The sequence below is a fragment of the Thermothelomyces thermophilus genome, chromosome 2, assembly GCF_000226095.1.
Source record: "Thermothelomyces thermophilus ATCC 42464 chromosome 2, complete sequence".
In the NCBI taxonomy this organism is placed as follows: Eukaryota; Fungi; Ascomycota; class Sordariomycetes; order Sordariales; family Chaetomiaceae; genus Thermothelomyces; species Thermothelomyces thermophilus.
Window position 1 is genome coordinate 767,924 of NC_016473.1, and position 19,688 is coordinate 787,611.

The following is a 19,688-nucleotide window of genomic DNA, read 5'->3' on the forward strand; positions in this document are numbered from 1 at the left end:
CCGTCATGGGAACGGTGACCGTTTTCGCTCCGGACCCCCCCGACTTAACGGCCGGAATTCGTCCGGCCGTTTCGACTCGGCATGGAGCCCCATCTGCGGGGAAGGAGGCCGGCTGAGGCCGGCTAGGGCCGGAGAAAAGCGGGCCTCGAGATTTCATTACATACTAGTCCTGTAATGCTACGTATGTTTGTACTACTAGCCAGAGTCAGCCCTCACTCACACCTGGATGACGGGAAGCTGAGGACGAGGAAACATAGACCGGACCATGGCTGTTGCTCACAGACTCGAAGATATTGGGGTTTAGATCATTTGTTGATGTTTTTCAAGGGCGATCAGCGGACAACAGGTTTTTTTGTTACTCAGAGGTACAGTACATACTCCGTACTTCCATACCGGGTTCGGGAAACCGTTTCATTGCTGCTGCTCCAACTTGTACGAGGTCATCAACTCATTCCCATTGTTGTTCTCGACCACCCCTGGCTTGCCTTGAACGACCGCAGAAATCCGACTTGGATCATGTGCCTCCCATGAGGGCCAGCGCGATTCGTGACAAAGAGAAACTGGTCCGCCGGGGAACGAGAACGGCCGGATGACGATCGATTTAGCCAGGGAAGCGTCAAAAATAACACGCCCAGAGGCCGGAATCTATTCCGGCCTCTGTCTATATAGGCGCACGGTTCGACTGCCCCCAACACAACATGTCCGGCGCCGCTGCCCCGGCTTTCATCTCCGACATTCAGCACCTGAGCAAGATTCCTTGGTGATCTCTGCCGTCATATCCATCTTCTCGAAACCACACAGCCCTTGTCGTTATCATCATCGTCACCGTTGTGGCCGTTGTCATCGTCGTCGACCTCCTCCTCATCCACATCCTCATCCACATCCTCATCCTTCTTCCTCTGCCGCCATGGGTTCCCTAGGACACACCGTCCCCCCTTTCCCCGTCTTGGAAGACACCCGCCCGGACGACAGGTCCCTCCCGGCCTTCATGGTGTCCACCACCCGGGGTTTTCTCCCTCGCATGGACCCGATCGAGACCCTGCCGCCCGACTTTGACGCCCTCGAGTCCATCCTCCAGCGGATGCCCGTCAAGACGCTGTCGGGCGAGCCCGGTCTGCTGGCCCACGGCAAGCTGGGCGAGACCGTCGACCGGGAGCTGCCTGACTTGACCGACGCCATCGACAAGTATAAGGACGACCTGCCCCTGATGAACGCCCTGTACCGCGACTACTCCTTCCTGGCCTCCGCCTACCTGCTCGAGCCCTGCCACGAGCGCTTCGTCAGGGGAGAGGGCTACGGCCTGGCGCGCGACGTGCTGCCGGCCAACATTGCGCGGCCCATCGCCAAGTGTGCTGCTCTGTATGCATCTCTCTCCCTCCCTCTCTCCTTCCCTCCCTCCTTCTCTCTTCATCTCTTCTCCTTCCTCTTCCCCCTTCCCTCTCCTATCTTTCTAAGTCTTCCCCCCCCACCTTTCATTCTACCCATCAACCCACCTACCCTTCCTCCATGTCCTTACCTCTAGAGCTATACCCGAACAACATCTAACCTTGTTCCCCCGACTAAGCTGCAACTTCAAACCCTTCATGGAATACGCCGGCTCCTACGCCCTCTTCAACTACCGCCTCGTCGACCCTTCCAAGGGTCTCGCCTCCGACAACCTCCGCCTGATCCGCGCCTTCGAGCACGGCCTGGACCCTTCCTCTTCCGAGGCCGGCTTCGTGCTCGTCCACATCGAGATGGTCAAGCACTCGGGCCCGCTGGTCGCCGGCGCCGTCGCCTGCATCGACGCCTGCTCCTCCCCGTCCTCCTCCTCCTCCTCATCCCACCGCCGCTCCAGGGCGGAGCTCAACGAGGGGCTGCGCACCGTCCTAGCCGCGCTGCGCCGGATCAACGCCACCATGGAGACCATGTGGTCGCGCTCGCGCCCGGCCGACTACACCTCGTTCCGCACCTTCATCTTCGGCATCGCCTCGCAGTCCATGTTCCCCCGCGGCGTCCTCTACGAGGGTGTCGAGCTGTCCGACGACGACGGCGACTACTACTACAAGGACGGCGGGGAGGAGGAGCAGCAGCAGCAGCAGCAGCAGCAGCAGCAGGACGGCAGGCGGGAGGGGGGGCGGCGCGTCGCCTTCCGCGGGGAGAGCGGCGCCAACGACTCCATGATCCCCCTCGTCGACAACCTGCTGTCCATTCCCATGCCCGACACCCCGCTGACCGAGATCCTCCGGGACTTCCGGTCCTACCGCCCCGGCGAGCACCGCCGCTTCCTCGAGTGGGTCGCCCGGGCCGCCGAGGAGGGCGGGCTCAAGGCGTGGGCCCTGGGGCTGGATGGCGGAGAGGAGGCTGAAGGGGAGGTGGAGGACGAGAAGAGGGAGACGCGGGCGCTGTGGATCCAGGTGCTCAACCAGGTGCGGGATTTCCGGTGGCGGCACTGGTGCTTCGCGAGGGAGTACATCATCAAGAGGACGAGCCACCCGACCGCGACGGGGGGCAGCCCCATCGTCACCTGGCTGCCGAACCAGCTGGCCGCCGTCATGGACGAGATGGTGAGGTTGTATGAGCGGGTGGGTGGCGCGGGACTGGGCGCCGAGGTCGAGGACATCATGGAACTGGTCGGCAGGCAGCGCGAAACGTTGCGCAAGGAGGTGCGCAAGTTTTGCGAGGAGCGCGGCGTCAAGGAGTTTGTCCCTGCGTAGAGAAGGAAAGAAAAAAAAAGATGAAAAAGGGACAAGAAGATGAAGAAAGACAATAGTTATCACCAGCCTTCGTTCAACCCCTTGACCGGCTTCTGCCATGCCATGCGTGCGCCCCCTAGCTTGAGAGTATTGTGGCACGGTACCTCCCCCGTAGGCCTCCTAGATGAATCTCATCAATTCAAACACCCCCAAAACGCCACGTACAATGCATGCAATCGATGCCAAACGGTGTGTGTACACTTCTCTGAGGAGATATTTTTTTTTTCCCCCGCGCATATCACAGCCTCAAACCCACAAACCCCACCCCACCCCCCACAACATGCCTATCCCAACCACCAATCCCCATCCCGCCGTGGCCCTTGCCTCTCCGGCACTACCGCTCTGCCTGGGCAGCTCCTTGGCCACGCTCGCCCCCGTAGCGCCCGCGCCCTCCCGGAAGCAGCTCGCCGTGCCGCACTCGTATCCGGACGGGCAGCACCCAGCGTCGGGGCCGGCGTCGCGCCCGCACAGGAACCACCCGGCCGCACAGCCGTCCGCGGTGGTAGTAGCAGTAGCAGTAGTAGCAGCACCATCAGCGGGGACTACGACGGTGACGCCGTTACCGTTCACGATGGTGGTTATCTCGCTCTGCTGCGGTGGCGGGGGGCACGTGGTGACCGCGCAGTCGCGCCCCGTCTGGCAGCACCCGCCCCCGGCCCGGGCGAGGCAGGGGTAGAAGCCGGTAGGGCAGTACGCGCCGGTGCCCGTCGTCCGCGTGTTCGAGCCGGACGGCTGCGGGGACGAGGTCGGGCGGAAGGGGGCGCCGGCCCCGCCTCCGCTCCGGGTGGACGAGGCGGTCGTGGTCTCGATGACGGTGGAGGTCACGGGCGGCCCGGAAGGGGTGACGGTGGTGGTGACCGTCACGAGGATGGTGGAGCGCGTCGGGTCGGAGACGATGCGGGTGGAGGTTGTGGTCAGGGTTGTCGGGGTCGCCGCAGGGGGCGGTGATGACGACGAGGAGTAACGGACACCTGTTATTTTGTTTTTTAACCCCCCGGAGGGTGAAAAGTCAGTAAGTATTGAGGAGGCAGAACAAAGACAAAGGGGAGAGGGAGAGGGGGGAAGGAAAGCGGGGGAAGAGAAATGCGATGTCATACAGCCTACACCCATGCAGACGAATCCCGGGATGCAGCAACCGCCTCCGATGCTGCTCCCGCAGGCGGTGCTGCCGTCGGCGCAGTCGGAGATGCCGCCGCTGCAGGTCGCGCCCGAGGGGCAGCAGCCCACCGGCCCGAGTCCCGTGTCGGGCACCTCGACGCAGGTCTCGTCCTGGCCGCAGCAGCTGTTGGGAAACCCGATCGAGGAGCAGCTGCTCGTCCCGCTCGGGCAGGCCCACTGGCGCTTCTCGAGGAGAGCCAGGGCTGATGCTGCCCGGCGGAAGAGGCTCCATGCCGGCGCTATGCTCTCGTCTTTTTCTGGGATTTCCGGTTCGGAGAGGAGGGCGAACGGCGGGCGGAGGGAGAGCTCGGCCGATGCGTTGGCCCAGAGACGTCGGGCGTCGTCTGCATCATGCAAGCTGCGCGCCGCTATTGCTGCTGCTGTCGGTGCGTGGGGTCTGCTCGACGCCGGCGCGAAGGTCGTGTGGTCTCCGAAGGCGCAGTACTCGTGGTGGAACTTGGCGCCCCGGTCGGCGGGCATTTTTCGAATCGCCGTCGGTAATACTAAGGGCTGGTGATGCGCATCAGCTCGTGCCTGCTCTCGGGCTTCGATCTGGGCTGCGACGAGGAGCCATAGCGAGAGCGGCAGCGGTCGCATCTCGTTTGGCTACGTATGGGAAGCTTTGCCCGCTTCGGGCGTAATTTTTTGTTGTTTATGCTTGCCGACGATCGGAGCAGCCAGCGTCGAGGACAGTGTGTATTCTCTAATTGTGATCAGAAATCTTTTCAAAGATTAAAGAGGAAGGCAGATGCTGGAAATTGTCAATCGAGGTCGAGGTTGCCCGATTTGTTGACATTGGTTGCACAGACAATGGATTGGTTGGACAAAAACAAACGCCAAGACTCTGCGGTTGTCAAGAAAGGCAGGGGTGACCCTCACACTGTAATCCGTAGACAGTAGTTACCTCGCACACCACATGCATGCGCGGATTACACATCTTTACTCCGTAAAACGAAACTTTCTTCCCTACCTTCTTACAGCGCACGTCGGCCGACTGCTTCTAAAATTCAGGTGACGGCGAAAATGGAGTCTCGTATTCTCGTTGTGAGGGACCTCAAAACTCGACCAAAGAAAAAAAAGAAAAAAAAAAAAGAACATAAGATGCGTGCGCGGTGCGTATGTGCCAGAGTCATTTCTATCTATTCCCGTCCTGTACCGTGCATGCACGCCATAGAGGGTATCCTATCGTACACAACGCCCAAGATCGTACAATATCTACAACCCCCTTTTTTTTTCCACGGGGGTTCCTTCCTTCTACCACAAATCCTCCTTCGCTCCCTTCTCTTCTCCCTGGCCTAACCCGATTCCCAATCCCTCCATCTCCTTGGCCGCCCCCTTGAGGAAGGCCGAGCACAGCAAGCCCACGGCCACGCTCACGTTCAGGCTGTCGACGCCGCTGTCGGGCGCCGACATGTTGGGGATGTTGACCTCGTAGTCGGCCTTCTTGACGACCATGCGGTCCAGGCCCTCGCCCTCGTTGCCGACCAGCAGCACGCATGGGTCGCGCCGCAGCGGGTCCGCTTCCTCGACGTCGCGCAGGTCCACGTGCCGGCGCTGCTTGCGCGCCGGCGCCCCCGCCACCGCCGCGTACACCTCCCAGCCGTTGGCGCGCGACAGGCTGAGGAACTCGGGCAGCGAGCCGACCGAGAAGAGCGGCAGCGACTCGGCCGCCCCCGCCGACGCCTTGAGCGCCACCGGCGTCAGGCCCGCGCTGCCCCGCCGCGTGATGCCCACCGCCGCCGCGCCCAGGAACGAGGCCGTCCGCAGGATGGCCCCCAGGTTGCCCGGGTCCACCACCCGATCGACCACGAGCACCAGCGGCCGGTGCGACGCCGTCGGCGCCGGCAGGCTCGCCGGCCTCCCGTTGACCGCCACCTCCTCGGCCGACTGGTGCCCCAGCTCCACGCCGTACCGCGGGTTGCCCGCGTAGTCGTCCGGGAGCGGGCCCAGCGCCGTCACGGGCGGCTGCGGGAGCGGCGACGCCTCGAGCACGAACCCGTTGTGCGGCCGCGACGACGACATCCGATTCAGCAGCCGGAGGCCCCGCTCGTCCCCGAGCACCGTCACCGGCACCCCCCTGCGCTCGGCCAGCGTCCGGATCAGCGAGTCGTCCCCGCGCGTCCGCCGGTTGGCGCCCCCGTAGATGTAGAGCTTGTAGAGCTGCCGCCGCGAGCACCGCAGCGCCGCCTCGACGACCGACCTGCCGTACAGAAACTGGGACGCTGCGGTGGTGTAGGTGATGGTGGGAGGGTCCCGGTCCTCCTCCTTCTTGTGCCGCGGGGCGTCTTCTCGTCGGCCCGCGCCTCGGTCTCGTCGGGAGGAGGAGGAAGAGCCTCCGCGTCCAAGAGAGTCGCCGTCTTCCGCTCCCGCCGGCGCCTCTCTCCTCCGCGAGACGTCCCCGCGCGGAGCATCCCGATTGGGTCCGGCGGACCGTGTTAGCTCGGCGACAAAGTCGGCAACGTCGCCCGTGTCGTCGTCACGCACGCTCTGTCGCTCCCTCGCCGATCTTCTGCGCGGGGGCGACCTCAAGTCCGGCCGTGGAACGCTGGTTTCAAAGGGCGAGTCGGACGAGCCGCCGCTCTCCGTCTCCTTCTCCTCCAGCGCTCTCAGCTCGTCGCGCAGCTTCCCCGTCTTCATCTGGTAGACCAGGCTCTTCTTGCCGAACGGCGACTCTGGGTCATAGAAGCGGGCCTGGCGCGACTTGGGCTTGGCTTGGTCCGGATACTCGGTGATGTCCTTCTTGCCCTTGCGGATCTTGAAAGACGGCCGCTCCTCGGCGAGTCGTTTCCTGGCTTCCTGTCGCTCAGCGTAGGTCATACGCTTGGTCCCCGCGGCCAGCTCGCTGAGCTTCTCGGGCCGGGGCCCCTGTGGCCTCGCCTGCTCAGACCGCACCAGGCCTTTGTTGATGGCTGAGAGTGAGGCATGTCTGGTGGTGGTAAGTGCGGTGTAAGAGAGCCGTAGAACTGGATTGCCCAAGAGGGAAGGCCTCGCCGCTCGGTGGGCCAGGGACGACAGGCTCATGTCGCCTGTCGTGCAGTAAAGCTGACAGCGAGTAGTGCGTACAGTGCCTCAAACTCGGAATCGACGAGATGTTTCTGACGATTATCTGTTGTAAAAAAAAAAAAAAAAAAAGTTGAACCTTTGAAGTGGCGAGTAATCCACTAGAGGAGAAGGGAAAATAATCTCCAATTCAGATTCGAAATTATTAAAAGAGTCTTAATTAAAATGGAAAAGCACAATATTTGAATCCGTACTCCCGAGGCTGCCGATGAAGGCAGCGTACGGAGAGCAAAAGCAGTGTATGTGAAATGTAGTAGGTATGAAGCAGGTAGTTGCGAGAAGCCTGCGCTCAACTCAATGGAGCTGTTTTCAACCCCTGTCACCAAAAAGTTCACAGTGGTCCAGACAACTGAGCTGCATTCTCCATTTTAGTTATCCTCTTTCGCCCAATAGGAGGCCCTACCGACACAGTTTTCAGCACGGTTTAACAGCGCAGGAGTGTGCCGAGTTGTAATCCGTATTTCGCAGTAATACATACCTAGCCCTGCTTGGTCTAGGTAATGCAGCTGGAAAACGCGTGCCCGATCGCAGTCGCGTCTCCAGTGAGAGACCCCGACGACGATATTGCTGTGTCGATGCTGTACGGCACACCACTACATGCGCAATACTCTGTTCGCGAGCACTCGGTATGTATACAATCCGATAAATTCGACTCTTGGAGGAATCTGCTGTTGATTCTTTATCCTGCTCAAAGAACCAACCGGTCAAGCTCTCCCCGGCGCCGCTCCCGAGCGACAACCGACTCGGTCGAATGAACTTATGGAAAAGGCCAATGGCATGTCGGACTCCGATGATGAGCTGTTTGTCGCCCAAGGAGATATGGAACGAGCACCATTCACCTTTCAATCCGACCTGAGCGACGACGAGGATGGGCCCGATCCCTTGGCCCTGAATGGCGTGGGCACCCCGTCCGCGGACGGAAACGAGCCTGCGCCGGTCGCGACAGACGGGAAGATAAACGGCTCTACGGAAGATGTATCCGGGGGGCCGCTGCGGGAAGGCCCTAGGCTGGTCCATATCGAGGTGCAATTGCCATGGCTCTCGCCGGCACAACGAGCGGGTTACGACAAGGTCAAGGTAGAAGACTACCATCCTGGAGAGGACGAGCCGAGGACTCGTGGGAGACGAAGGGTAAGTTATGACGCTCGTGCGCGATCCTGGTTTTCTTTTGTGCTTTGGCTCTGGACTTGCAAAACGCTTGGGTTGAGAGGGTAGCATGCGAGTAGAGCCAGGAACCAACGTTCCGTCGCGCGGATGCCGTGGCTCTCAAAAGAGTGGTGCATGGTGCGGCCTTGAGACGTCTCAAGCCGAGAGAGTGGTTCTGTTCGTGCCTGCCCGACGACTACTTTCTTCCCATCTACCATCACCCAACCTTGACATTGTGCCTTTTCTCGCCCCTCGTCTCTATCGACTCAGCTTTTGAGATTTTCCTGCAAACGCCGGCTTCGTTTCTTCACACAACATTTGCTTTAGCCTTGATACGCAACCGCCATCAACCAACTACGATACAAGGGCACATCGAGAACATTACTCGAATCGGCCTGCGCTGTTCTTGGTTGACGCATCTGCTATATTTTATCACCTTCATTCCTTAGTCACATCATTTTCCCTCTCACTCTACCGTCCTCATTTGCGGCGATCGACAGCCTTTTCTCATCCTCTCTAAGATTACGACCGGTTGTCAAGATGGTAAGAATGAGGGAGGGCTCTGGAGCGTGTGCATCTTGCGTTCGGCTGCTGCAGCTGTTGATTAAGGGCACTGTGCTCCGTTTCCTCTCGGTCGAAACGACAACTGGGGTTGTATTGGGCGACAATGGAAGAAGAAGAAGATGATGATGAAGAACCTTGGCGGTGCTCCCTGAACCGACCTTTTCACCAATCTCCCATACATGATTTTTTTTCCCTTTTCAAATCTCCGTTATTTTCTCAGACTTGTCCTTCCTGAAAGCCGCTCACAAATTACGCAACTCAGTGCCTATGCTGACACTCCGACCAGGACGAAGAAGATGACTATATTATGCAGTTCGGCACCAAGAAGAGGAAGCGGGATGCGGACTACACAAGCTCTGATGAAGCCGACGACTCCTCTGTAGATGACGACGAGCTTGAAAACCTTCGCGGCACACGCCGTAGACGAGGCCTGATTGATGACTACCTGGAGATTGGAAATGGTCGGCGTAGCACCAGGGCGAGCACGCGCGCCAGCTCGCATCTCGTTTCTAGCGAGGGCGAACACGGAGCAGAGACAGGACGGGGCAGGCGCCTTCGGCCCAGAGCCAGCCTTGCTCTCAATCAGGGCTTCCAGTACGACGACAGAGACGAGCTCCAGGACTCGGACGGAGAGACGAACGATCCCACATTTGCCTTTGTGCAATCTGATATTGTCAAGACGAGGCGAAGGCGCCTGAGGAAGGGAACCGCGACGGTGCGACGGTCAGCACCGGTCTCGTCGCTGGGCGGAGACTCGGATATCGAGTTTGAGCCTCGTCGTCGCTCATCGCGCGCCAACAGGAATACCAGAGCCATGGCCGACAACTTCCTCGAGGATGACGACACCTTCTACGTCGAAGAAGATAGGACCTCCGCTACGCCCAAAGTCGTCGGCATGCGTGAGGTTTTCCAGGCGGCCTCGTATGACTTTAAGGAAGCTCATCAGACCGTGTGCGATTCATGCGGCTTTGACGAGAGGAAGGGGCCTCTGATCGGCTGCCAGGGTTGTTCTAACTCGTACCACAAGGCATGCCTTGGCGTCCGCAGTGTTCGAGACCACCGTGTCACAAAGGTCGCAGAGGACTCGTTCGTCTTGCAGTGCCGGTTCTGCGTCGGCATTTACAAGCAGAAGGACCCCCGGGCTCCCAGGCACGACGTCTGCCAAGCGTGCTACGGAAAGAATCCGTCTTGCGTGCCTTTTTCGGAAAAGAAAACGCCCAAGCAGGAGGAAGCACTGCGCATTGAGAACGGCGGTGTGGACCCAATCACCCCCGTTGACCCGAAACTCGTCAACAACCCCGAGAATGTCTTCTTTCGCTGCGGCCGCTGCCGTCGTGCGTGGCATTACGAACACCTCCCGCATCCGAACAAGTCCCGGGATCCCGTCTTCGACGATCCCTTGAACCTGCGCAAGCATCGTCTCCAGGAGTACCAAATCTCCTGGATGTGCAAGGCCTGCCAGGACACGGAGGAGGAAAAAGTCGACAAGCTGGTGGCATGGCGCCCGCGCGAACCCAGGTTGTACAAAAAGGACCAGCCGATAACCGACTACAACGAGGAACATCTGGAGTATCTGGTCAAGTGGGAGAATAAATCGTACAACCACTGCATCTGGATGCCCGGAGCCTGGGTCCACGGCGTTGTCAGCGCAATCATGAGGCAGGCTTTCGTCAAGCGCACGTTTGGGAACGATTCAGACGAGGCTGTTGATGGCGAAAGGCAGCACGTCGACTCGCTCCTTCGGTGGACCGAGAAGGAGGCGATACATGACTCCTGGATCACCCCCGACATCATCCTCGATGTTCATTACGCCCCGAGGACGCGCGAGGCCGAGAAGAAGTACAGGGCCAAGTCCGTCAAAGATAAGTTTGAAGACGACCTGAGCCGGATTCACCACGTCATCAAGATCTATGTCAAATTCGAGGGCCTGGGGTATGATGACGCCGTCTGGGACACCCCGCCGGCTCCCGACACGGGGCCGATCTACGACGCCTTCTGCGAGGCCTATCGCGAGTTCCTCAACGGTAGGCACTTTCAGTCGGAGCCGTGGAAGAACATGGTGGCGCGGATCGACGAGTTCCGCCAGCGTGACTTTTGCGCCGACATCGAGGTCAAGCAGCAACCAAAAGGGCTGCAGCGGGGCAAGCTTATGCAGTATCAGCTTGACGGCCTCAACTGGATGCTTTATAACTTTCGTGAGGAGCGCAGCGTCATCCTCGCTGACGAGATGGGCCTTGGCAAGACCGTCCAGGTCGTCGCCCTCCTCTCCAGCTTCATCCAGGATAACCCGAGAGTATGGCCATTCTTGATCGTCGTCCCCAACGCGACATGCGCAAACTGGCGTCGGGAGATCAAGAAGTGGGCTCCCGACCTCAGGGTCGTGGCCTACTATGGCGGGAGAGTCTCCCAGAGGCTTGCCCTGGACTATGAGCTCTTTCCGAACGGGCCGCGGGAAATGAAGGCGCACGTTGTCATCATGTCTTACGAATCGGCCAAGGACAATGAGACGCGCTCTCGTTTCGGCAACACGAAGTGGGCGGGCTTGGTCGTCGACGAGGCCCAAGCTCTCAAGAACGACGAGAACACGTTATACAGAGCCCTCCAGGCCCTGCGCATCCCGTTCAAGTTGCTGCTTACCGGGACGCCTTTGCAAAACAACAAGCGCGAGCTGTTCAACCTCCTGCAGTTCATCGACCCGTCCTTCCGGGCCGAGGAGCTTGACCAGCAATTCGCTCAGATCACGTCGGAGAACCTGCCCGAGTTGCACAGTCTGATCCGGCCTTATTTCCTTCGCCGGACAAAGGCCGAGGTCCTCACCTTCCTTCCTCCGATGGCGCAGATCATCCTCCCAGTGAGCATGACCGTCTTGCAGGAGCGCCTGTGCAAGTCGATCATGCAACGGAACCCGGAGCTCATCCGGTCCGTCTTCGTCCAGGGCAAACTCAAGGCCAACGAGAGGGCCGGTCTGAGTAACATCCTCATGCAGCTGCGCAAGTGCCTGTGCCACCCGTTCATTTATAGCCAGGCCATCGAGGACCGGGGCGCCCCCCCGGAGGTGGCGCGCCGTAATCTGATTGAAGCCTCGTCCAAGCTTATGCTGCTCGAGATTATGCTGCCGAAGCTGAAGGAGCGCGGTCACCGAGTGCTTCTGTTCAGCCAGTTCTTGGACCAGCTCACAATCTTGGAGGACTTCTTGGCTGGCTTGGGCCTCCGGCATGAGCGTCTCGACGGCCGTCAGTCGAGTATGGAGAAGCAGAAAAAGATCGACGCCTTTAACGCGCCCGACTCGGACATCTTCGCCATGCTGCTCTCCACGCGAGCAGGCGGCGTGGGTATCAACCTGGCTACCGCGGACACGGTGATCATCCTGGACCCTGACTGGAACCCGCACCAAGATATCCAGGCGCTGTCGCGCGCTCACCGCATCGGGCAGCGCAAGAAGGTGCTCTGCTTCCAGCTGATGACGGTGGGCTCGGCCGAGGAGAAGATTCTCCAGATTGGTAGGAAGAAGCTCGCTTTGGACCATCTGCTCATTGAAACCATGGACAATGAGGAGGATGCTCCGAACGACGTTGAGTCGGTTCTCAAGCACGGCGCGGCCGCCCTATTTGGCGAGGGTAAGAAGAAAGAAACCATCACCTACGACTCGGCCGCCGTCGATAAGCTCCTGGACCGCTCCATGATCGAGGAGACCAAGACCGGAGACGACAAGTCGGCGGAATCTGCCTTTGCCTTTGCCCGCATCTGGGCCAACGACGAGGGCACGCTTGCAGAGGAGCTGCAGGAGGAGACCGAGCAGACTATCAACATGAGCGTCTGGGACCAGATCTTACAGCAGCGCGCGGAGGAGGCTCGGCGTGAGGCGGAGCGCAACATGGAGAAGCTCGGCCGGGGCGGCCGTCGCCGCGGAGTAGGTGGTTTTCCAGTCGTTGTCGAGAGGCCTCGGCTAACCAATGCATGCAGGCTGCCAACTATACGGGCCCCCGATTCGAGTTCGACGAGGCTCAGGAAGCTGCCGCAGCTGCAGAGAGCGATCGGGGCTCCGTCGACGGCGATTTTGTCGGCAGCGATAAGAGCGAGCCCGAGTCCACCGACGAGGACACTGTGCGGTCGGGTGAGTCTAGCAGAACTAACATGCGGAATCCAGGCAGACAAGGTACGAGAAAGTCTCCTTCTAAGGCTACCGCGCGGAGTGCCAGTCGCACTCCGGTCACGCCCAAGGCCAAGCCCCGCAAGTCAATAGCACCGAAGACCAACAGCTCACGAAAGGCCAAGCAGACTCCGAATCACTCGACGCCCGGGCCGCGATCAAGAAGATCCGCGACTCCCGCTACTCCCGCGAGTACTCCCGCGAACCCCGGAACCCCAAAGTCAAGGGGCCAGAAGCCACAACCACTGCGGTCCTCCGGCCGCCGCCAGCCGAAGACACCGACGAAAACAACAAGGCCCTCGCCCAGAAACCCCCCGGCAAAAGGGGTCGGCCGCGCAAACACCCAGAGCCGGCGGGCCAACACCAAGCTACCACTGCCCCCGCTCGAGCTGGTGCCGCAGGACCAGGGGCAGGAACAGGAACAGCATCAGCAGGAACACTGGCAGGACATCCAGCCACCGGCAGACGCAACCCAAGCCAGAACAAGCTCATCCGAAAAACCCTGCCAGGTGAAGGCATCGCCTGGACCGTCGACGATGTGAAGGTCGACCCAGGCCGGCGCTCATCAGTTCCTCCTCCCAGACCAATCATCCAAAGTACTACCCCCATCCCTGTCCCCAAGATCCCCTCCTACACTCCTATCGCAACTTCTGTTGCTTCCCCTCTTTTTTCGAATCCAGCAGCAGCACCGGCAGCGGTTCCAGTCCACAGCATACCGCCGCCGCCGCCGCCGCCGCCAGCACCTGCACCAGCAGGGCCCTCCTCCATCGCGCCGGTTGAAGCCCAGATGCAGTTCCAGGCCTGCTTTGTGTGCCGATACACGCACCCGACGACGTGGGAGTGCCCGGAGATGCGGTCAGAGGTGCATCTGCGGTTGCTCCTGGACCAGCTCAAGAGCGTGTCGGGACCAGTCGCGGGCGAGGAGGGCGCGGGCGCGGGCACGGTGGCAACGGCGGCGCTCGTGGCCCAGCAGAGGAGGGCGTTCGTGTTGGAAAAGCTGAGGCAGATCAAGGCAGAGCAGGTGGCTGCTGCTAGTAGTGGTCATTGATCGTTAAGGGGTGTGAGGTAGGGGAGGAACAAGGTGGGAGTCAAGGCTGGGTTGAGTGGGCGGATGTGGTGGAGGCCGTAAACGGTTTACGGTCACATGCGGAAGGCGTCGACTTCCTTTTTTTTTAATATGAAGAAAAGGAATTGCTTAGGGAGAAGTTTCGGGAAACGAGAGCAGATCTCCTCTTTCTGCATCGGCGGGCGCCGGGATACCATTCTGCTCCACGGGGAAAGGGGCCATATTGATTTTTTTTCTTTTCTTTTTCAGTTTATCTTTCCTCTGAGCATAACCAGCTGGCGCATCACGGAAGGCATACGTATATCGATTTTAGAAGGCATCCCATCCGGGATAGGCATGGCAACGGTTTGGGTCTGAGGATAGCGTTGCATCAGGGGATGAGCGACATCCCGGGCGGAAATCGGGAAATGGATGCGAGTTGCGTCTTTGGTTCCATCAATCTATAGTATTTCTCTTGCTTTCTGCTCTCTTCTTTTCACCGATCAATATGACGAGGCAGTTCCGGTGAGAGAGAGAGAGAGAGAGAGAGAGATAGCGCGGGAGAGAGACGGGCGTTTGCGTTTGGCGGTAACAAGCTGCGGGTCGGATTCAGGAATGTCAACAACAGGGCGGAAACGACGTGGCCATGAGCGTGCCGCATTTTTTTTTGAAAGGACATACGACAAACACCGAGCTGTGCTCTGAACCTCAAAGACCTGAAAAAGGAGGAGGGGAGAGAAATGTACGGTACATGGAGTTACATGGACGGCTTACTTGCATATAGAGCGTGTCATGTTGATTCCGACTTATGCTCATTCTTGGCCCTTGATTCAGTCATTCGGGAACTCCATACCGGCAATGCACGTACACACATACCTGTACGGAGAGTATGTGCGTATGGTATGGTCTCTCTCTCTCTCTCTTCACTCCCGCTTACCACAACTAACGCCGAAGCCGAAACCCCTAGTCCTGGACCCCTGCAGGGACTGAGATCTCTGCCAGGTTTGTGTCCCCGCGTCGTTGTGTCTCCTTTCTTCTCCTTTTTCCTTTTTATATTTTTCTTCTTTCTTTCTTGTCCTTTCTCTCCCCCACCTTAGTCTAGCGCCTTCCTGCTCCAATGTCTCCTTCAGGTCGCACGTACCCGGTCCACGTCTTGTCTAGCCGCTGTTTGTCACGTGGAGAGAAGCGGTGATTTTGATACAAGGCAGAGCTGGTGGTTTGTTTATTTATTTATTTATTTATTTCTTTGGATGCAGGTATCCGGAGCAGGACGCAGGGAACCTTATTTGAGCCTTTGGTGGGCGTTTGCAGTCGCTTTCTGCCGGTTTGAGGAAACAGGTTTGGATTGCCGTGATGCTAGCCATGGAGGTTTCCGAGTGAAAGAGGGGACAAAGTGCTGGACAACAGGATCGGGCCTGGTATGGCAAAGAAGGGGAAGGATGCAGTGGCCGGCTTGCTTGGACGGCGTGTTGTTGCTGGCTTAAAGGGGGCCAGGTCAACCTGCGCAGTCAGCAGGACGACAGGGAGACTGAACGAGCGACGCGGCCATATCACAACCTCCCTTCGTTCTTTTGCTGCTGAGGTCTCGGAATCTCGGGCTCGCCTTAGATACCGTCACTCGTCATCGTCGTCTCACTGTCGGGCTTCCACCACCGCAACAAGTCAGCCCTGCCCCCTGGGCGGCAGAAAAACACGAGGCAACCGACCGTAGGCCCTGTCCTGCTGTCGTGACACCGCGTGTGACGCCCTGCCGCGGCCGGTTGCTCCAGTCAAGAGCGGCCAAACGGTTCCGCAACACCTCCTTTCTCGGCCTACAACACGCTGCCTGTCCTCCTCTTGTTTTCCCATCCGCCCCCCGCCCCCCCTTTTTGTTACCCTTTCGCCATACCGATCACGTCCCCGGCCATCGCGAGACAGGCGGTCAAGGGACGACAGGCAGGTGCCCGGCGCGGGTTGCTGTCCAGCCTCGTCTTCGCTTGTCGGTCCGTTTGCACTCGGTCAGGCCTCCCCCGCTCCTGTGGTGTGGCATCTAATTCCCTGCCTTGGTTTCTCCAGGCGGCCTGCACCGGTCCTGGCTTCTTCTTCTCTTTCTTCTTCTTCTTTTTCTTCTTGCTATTCCGGAGCCTCTCTCATTTTGGGAGACTTCACCCGGCAGATCCTCCCCGGCTCGTTCTGCGGTCTTAAGGTCTTGAGAACGATCATATACCTCCTCCACTCTTCTACGACGAGCCGACTCTACCATGAACCAGACCAAAGACCTCCAGACGAAACACGATCCCGTGTCTGGCTCGATGTCTTCTTCAGAGATTTCCAGGTCTTCTTGTTACACCATCGAGCCGATCCGCCCCCTTGCCGCGGTGTCCGAGACGTCCAAAATGTGCAAAATGTCTCCAACAATAAGCACTCCTCCCACGACCACGCGGCCCCCTTCGCCCCCGCCAGTCGAATATCCTCCCACGGGCGCCATCAGGGGCTGGCCGCCGATGACTCCGTCGTACTCGCCCGCTCGGCCGTTTGCCTCAGAGTCGCCGTCGCGGTGCGCGGTGCTAGGCGCCGGCCGAAGCGCACAGAGACTGAACGATTACTGCGCCGAACTCAAGACTCTGGTGCTGGACGACAACAGGATGAGCGGCGGCAGCCAGAATATTGGCAATGGTATCGACGTCCTGGCCTCGGACGACCCTCTCTCTTCACACCCCGACCTCGCCGACCGTGGGGGCGTTGGCAAGCCGGAAGGCGACGACAGACTGGGAGCCAGCACCAAGATCGGAACGGGTCCTGTCGACGGCGGTCAGACTCATGAACACGGCCCTATGGGGGCCGTCTTCAGGCGTTTGCCCCGCTTCGACCAGGCATCGCGCCCCTTGGTGTCGGGCAACTGGCGGGCCAAGAGCGCCGCCGAGGCATCCCGGCCTCAGCTGATGACGGTCAACGGGGTACAGCTCTCTCCCGTGACCACGGGAGGCCAGGCGCAACAACAACAACAACAACAGCAGCAGCAGCAGCAGCAGCAGCAGCACCCTCGGCCTCTCTTTCTTGGCACCACGACTCGCAACCCCTTGACTGCCTCTGCCAACCTGGGCATGGCGACGGGCTTTGGTCAGCCGAACCTGACTTCGCACCCTCCGCCGGCGCCCGTGTCATTGTCGACGCCCGCTTCGATGGGATCCTTTGCGCGCGGCGGCGGTCAGGGCCAGGGACACGGGCAGGGACACGGGCAGGGACACGGGCAGGGACACCACTCATCTGCGAGCAGCGGCACCCCGAGCAGCAGTTACTCCTCCTCCTCCTCCTCCTCCTCTTCCCCCTCCTCCTACTACTACTACCACCACCACAACAACAACAACTACCAGCACTCCTCTCCGGGGCCGGCGGCGGACGGAAGAGACGCCATGACGACGACCTTTTCCGTGTCCCTCCCGAACGACGCGGTGGGCTACTGCTTCGTGCGGCCCGACGGCCGGCGCACGCGCCTGGTACCCGTCGACATGCTGCCGTATCCGCTGCAGGGCATCCCGGCGCACGAAGCCGCCGGCGGCGAGCGGCTGGTCGCGCTGCCCGTGCCCGTCGGCGTTGGGGCGGACGGGCGGTCGAGCAACTGCCACCCCTTGATGGCTGCTGTAGGTACCTTTTTTTTTTCTTTTTTTCTTTTCTTTCCTCTGTGTTTAACGTTCGAGTTTGATCCGGGAGAGAAGGAAAGATGTCGTTCACTGACTCGGTATTGTTCGGTCGGCAGTCCCCCCCTGCCAGAAACAGTGGCGGTGATGCGATCCAGGTGAGCTTCCCCTTGGCTCTCTCTCTTCCCCCCACCCCCCACCCCCCCCCCTTTTTTTTTTTTTTTTTTTTTTTTTTTTTTTTTTTTTTTTTTTTTTTGTGAGAATCCAACATACCTCACCTACTTCACCTGTCTCCCCTTGCATCTCCCCACCCCTTCCCAGGCAAAACAATAACCATGAGAAGCACGCCAGTCTGACACCATTATTCTCATCATCACTAATCCATCAGACCACAACCCCCGGCACTGCGACGGCGACGACGACGGCGGCGACGTCCGCCAAGAGGATGAAGGTCTACTGCGACAAGTGGGTGCACGAGGGTGTCTGCGCCTTCACCCAGCAGGGGTGCAAGTACAAGCACGAGATGCCCAGCGACAGGGCCACTCAGCACCAGCTCGGCCTGTTCCTGGGGTACCCCGTCTGGTGGAAGCGCCGCCAGGCAGAGCTGGCCCGGGCCCAGTTTCCGGCTTCCGGTCCGGTTTCTGTTCCGGGACCCGGTTCGGGGCCGGGTTCGGGGCCGGGTTCGGGGCCGGGTTCGGGGCCGGGTTCGGGGCCGGGGCCAATTCGGGACGGAGAGCGGCCTTGTTCGGCTTCTTCTTCCTTTTCTTCTTCTTCTTCTTCCTCCTCCTCATCATCACAATCATCATCATCCTCCTCCTCCTCCTCCTCCTCGTCCGCCGCCGTCGCCTCTTCTTCTCCCTCATCGTCTTCTCCTTCACCTGCCGGAGGCGGGGGGCTGCCTGCCACGCGCTGGGGGAGCGGCAGCGGATCGCTCCCGGCGAGGGAGAAGCTCCTCCTGCCACCATCGTGGCGGACTCCCGCGTCCCCGGTCGACCAGCAGCAGCACCACCAGCACCAGCAGAAGTCCCCTCACCGCGCATGCCCTGAGCAGGTCCTCCAGGGCCGCAACGGGCACGGGCTATTCGCCAGCAGAACTTGGCATCGAGAGGAAGAGCAGCGGCACCGCCCCCCGGGCCAGTTCAGCAACAACAACAACAACAGCAGCAACAACAGCAGCAGCAGCAATAGCAGTAGCAGCAGTAGTTCGGCTTTCAAGGCAGCCTGCACCTTCGGTAAGTAAACACCGCTTTCTATAAGGGGCTTTCTATAACCCCTTATTTAATCCCTCCCTCCGGGGTGTTATGTTACACGGTTCGTTCCCAGAACTCTCTAATTAACCAACCCGACGGGACCAGCATTTCCGTCGGCCACCACCACCACCACCAACAACACTAACACCACCACCAACACCACCTCCATTAACAACAAGACAACGTCCTGCAGCGCCGGCGCCGCACACACGACCCCGACATCCCCCTACGGTCCCATCGCGCCGCCGCCGCCGCCGCCGCCGCAGCCGCTGCCCTCTGCGCGCCCAAATGGAAACGACAAGGACGACAAGGACGACGAGGAAAACAACAGGGCGGGCGGCCCGCCCCGACAACGTTCGCCTTTGACGGGAGCGAACGCACAGGCGGGAGGCCAGGACCGGTGAAATCGAGGATTAGCAGGAGGAGAAGGAGGAGGAGGAGGAGGAGGAGGAGGAGGTGGTGGTGGTGGTGGTAAAATGGGATGGGGTAAGTGAAAAAGGGGGGGAGGGGGGGGCTAAGGAGGTAAAGGAGGGGCGGGATGGGTAGACAATAGGGTACTATGGGAAGCGCTGTAGTATGGGTGGGGGGAGTATGATATGGCTCTGTTCATTTTTCTCTTTTCCTTTCTCTTTCTCTTTCTCTTTTGCATTTTCCTCCTCTCGGTTCTGCTTCCCTTTTCTTTTTCTTTTCTTTTTTTTTTCCTCGTCCTCTTTTTCTCGCGTCGTCATACCTCATATCTCCCCGCTCCCAGACATGATTGAACGCCCGTTTCCCGTATTGTTCTCTCGCTCAGCAAAGCAGAAAAAATAGCAAAACAAAAAGGCTAAGGATAGTCATTGATGGAGGGAGGTGGTCGAGACGGGGCAGGCGAATACAAAGGAGACCACACAGATCTGTATTTTGCATGGTCTTTAGGCATCATGTTCGCTTCGGCACGAACCTAAACCCGCTCCTACCACGAGA

The 19,688-nt window shown here is 59.6% G+C and overlaps 5 protein-coding genes across 5 annotated transcripts; 3 read left to right on the forward strand and 2 right to left on the reverse strand.

Moving 5' to 3' along the window:
- The first annotated feature begins 324 nt into the window (after positions 1-324).
- On the forward strand, positions 325-2,778 carry MYCTH_2300294 (uncharacterized protein). The gene is made up of 2 exons (XM_003661140.1): positions 325-1,359; positions 1,565-2,778. The coding sequence occupies exons 1-2, from the start codon at positions 908-910 to the stop codon at positions 2,694-2,696; spliced, it is 1,584 nt and encodes a 527-aa protein (XP_003661188.1). The 5' UTR covers positions 325-907; the 3' UTR covers positions 2,697-2,778.
- A 60-nt stretch (positions 2,779-2,838) lies between these two features.
- On the reverse strand, positions 2,839-4,641 carry MYCTH_2300296 (uncharacterized protein). Its single transcript, XM_003661141.1, has 2 exons — positions 3,833-4,641; positions 2,839-3,706 (listed from the first exon to the last, which is right to left on the reverse strand). Exons 1-2 carry the CDS (start codon positions 4,371-4,373, stop codon positions 2,982-2,984), a joined length of 1,266 nt encoding a protein of 421 aa, XP_003661189.1. The 5' UTR covers positions 4,374-4,641; the 3' UTR covers positions 2,839-2,981.
- Positions 4,642-4,882: 241 nt separating this feature from the next.
- Positions 4,883-7,232, reverse strand: MYCTH_2300298 (uncharacterized protein). The gene has a single exon (XM_003661142.1). The coding sequence runs from the start codon at positions 6,912-6,914 to the stop codon at positions 5,148-5,150; it is 1,767 nt and encodes a 588-aa protein (XP_003661190.1). The 5' UTR covers positions 6,915-7,232; the 3' UTR covers positions 4,883-5,147.
- Positions 7,233-8,931: 1,699 nt separating this feature from the next.
- On the forward strand, positions 8,932-14,076 carry MYCTH_2300299 (uncharacterized protein). The gene is made up of 3 exons (XM_003661143.1): positions 8,932-12,573; positions 12,627-12,819; positions 12,942-14,076. The coding sequence occupies exons 1-3, from the start codon at positions 8,971-8,973 to the stop codon at positions 13,859-13,861; spliced, it is 4,716 nt and encodes a 1,571-aa protein (XP_003661191.1). The 5' UTR covers positions 8,932-8,970; the 3' UTR covers positions 13,862-14,076.
- A 2,022-nt stretch (positions 14,077-16,098) lies between these two features.
- On the forward strand, positions 16,099-19,129 carry MYCTH_2108524 (uncharacterized protein; the record flags this gene model as incomplete). The annotated part of the gene is made up of 4 exons (XM_003661144.1): positions 16,099-17,478; positions 17,595-17,633; positions 17,819-18,707; positions 18,831-19,129. 4 exons carry the CDS (start codon positions 16,099-16,101, stop codon positions 19,127-19,129), a joined length of 2,607 nt encoding a protein of 868 aa, XP_003661192.1.
- Positions 19,130-19,688: the final 559 nt, after the last annotated feature.

Coding starts and splice junctions, on each gene's coding strand:
- MYCTH_2300294 (XM_003661140.1), top strand. CDS start 908: ATGGGTTCCCTAGGACACACCGTCCCCCCTTTCCCCGTCTTGGAAGAC. Junction 1,360..1,564: donor ATCGCCAAGTGTGCTGCTCT/GTATGCATCTCT, acceptor CCCCCGACTAAG/CTGCAACTTCAAACCCTTCA.
- MYCTH_2300296 (XM_003661141.1), bottom strand. CDS start 4,373: ATGCCCGCCGACCGGGGCGCCAAGTTCCACCACGAGTACTGCGCCTTC. Junction 3,707..3,832: donor CGTCTGCATGGGTGTAGGCT/GTATGACATCGC, acceptor ACAAAATAACAG/GTGTCCGTTACTCCTCGTCG.
- MYCTH_2300298 (XM_003661142.1), bottom strand. CDS start 6,914: ATGAGCCTGTCGTCCCTGGCCCACCGAGCGGCGAGGCCTTCCCTCTTG.
- MYCTH_2300299 (XM_003661143.1), top strand. CDS start 8,971: ATGCAGTTCGGCACCAAGAAGAGGAAGCGGGATGCGGACTACACAAGC. Junction 12,574..12,626: donor GGGGCGGCCGTCGCCGCGGA/GTAGGTGGTTTT, acceptor CAATGCATGCAG/GCTGCCAACTATACGGGCCC. Junction 12,820..12,941: donor GCGGAATCCAGGCAGACAAG/GTACGAGAAAGT, acceptor AAGGCCAAGCAG/ACTCCGAATCACTCGACGCC.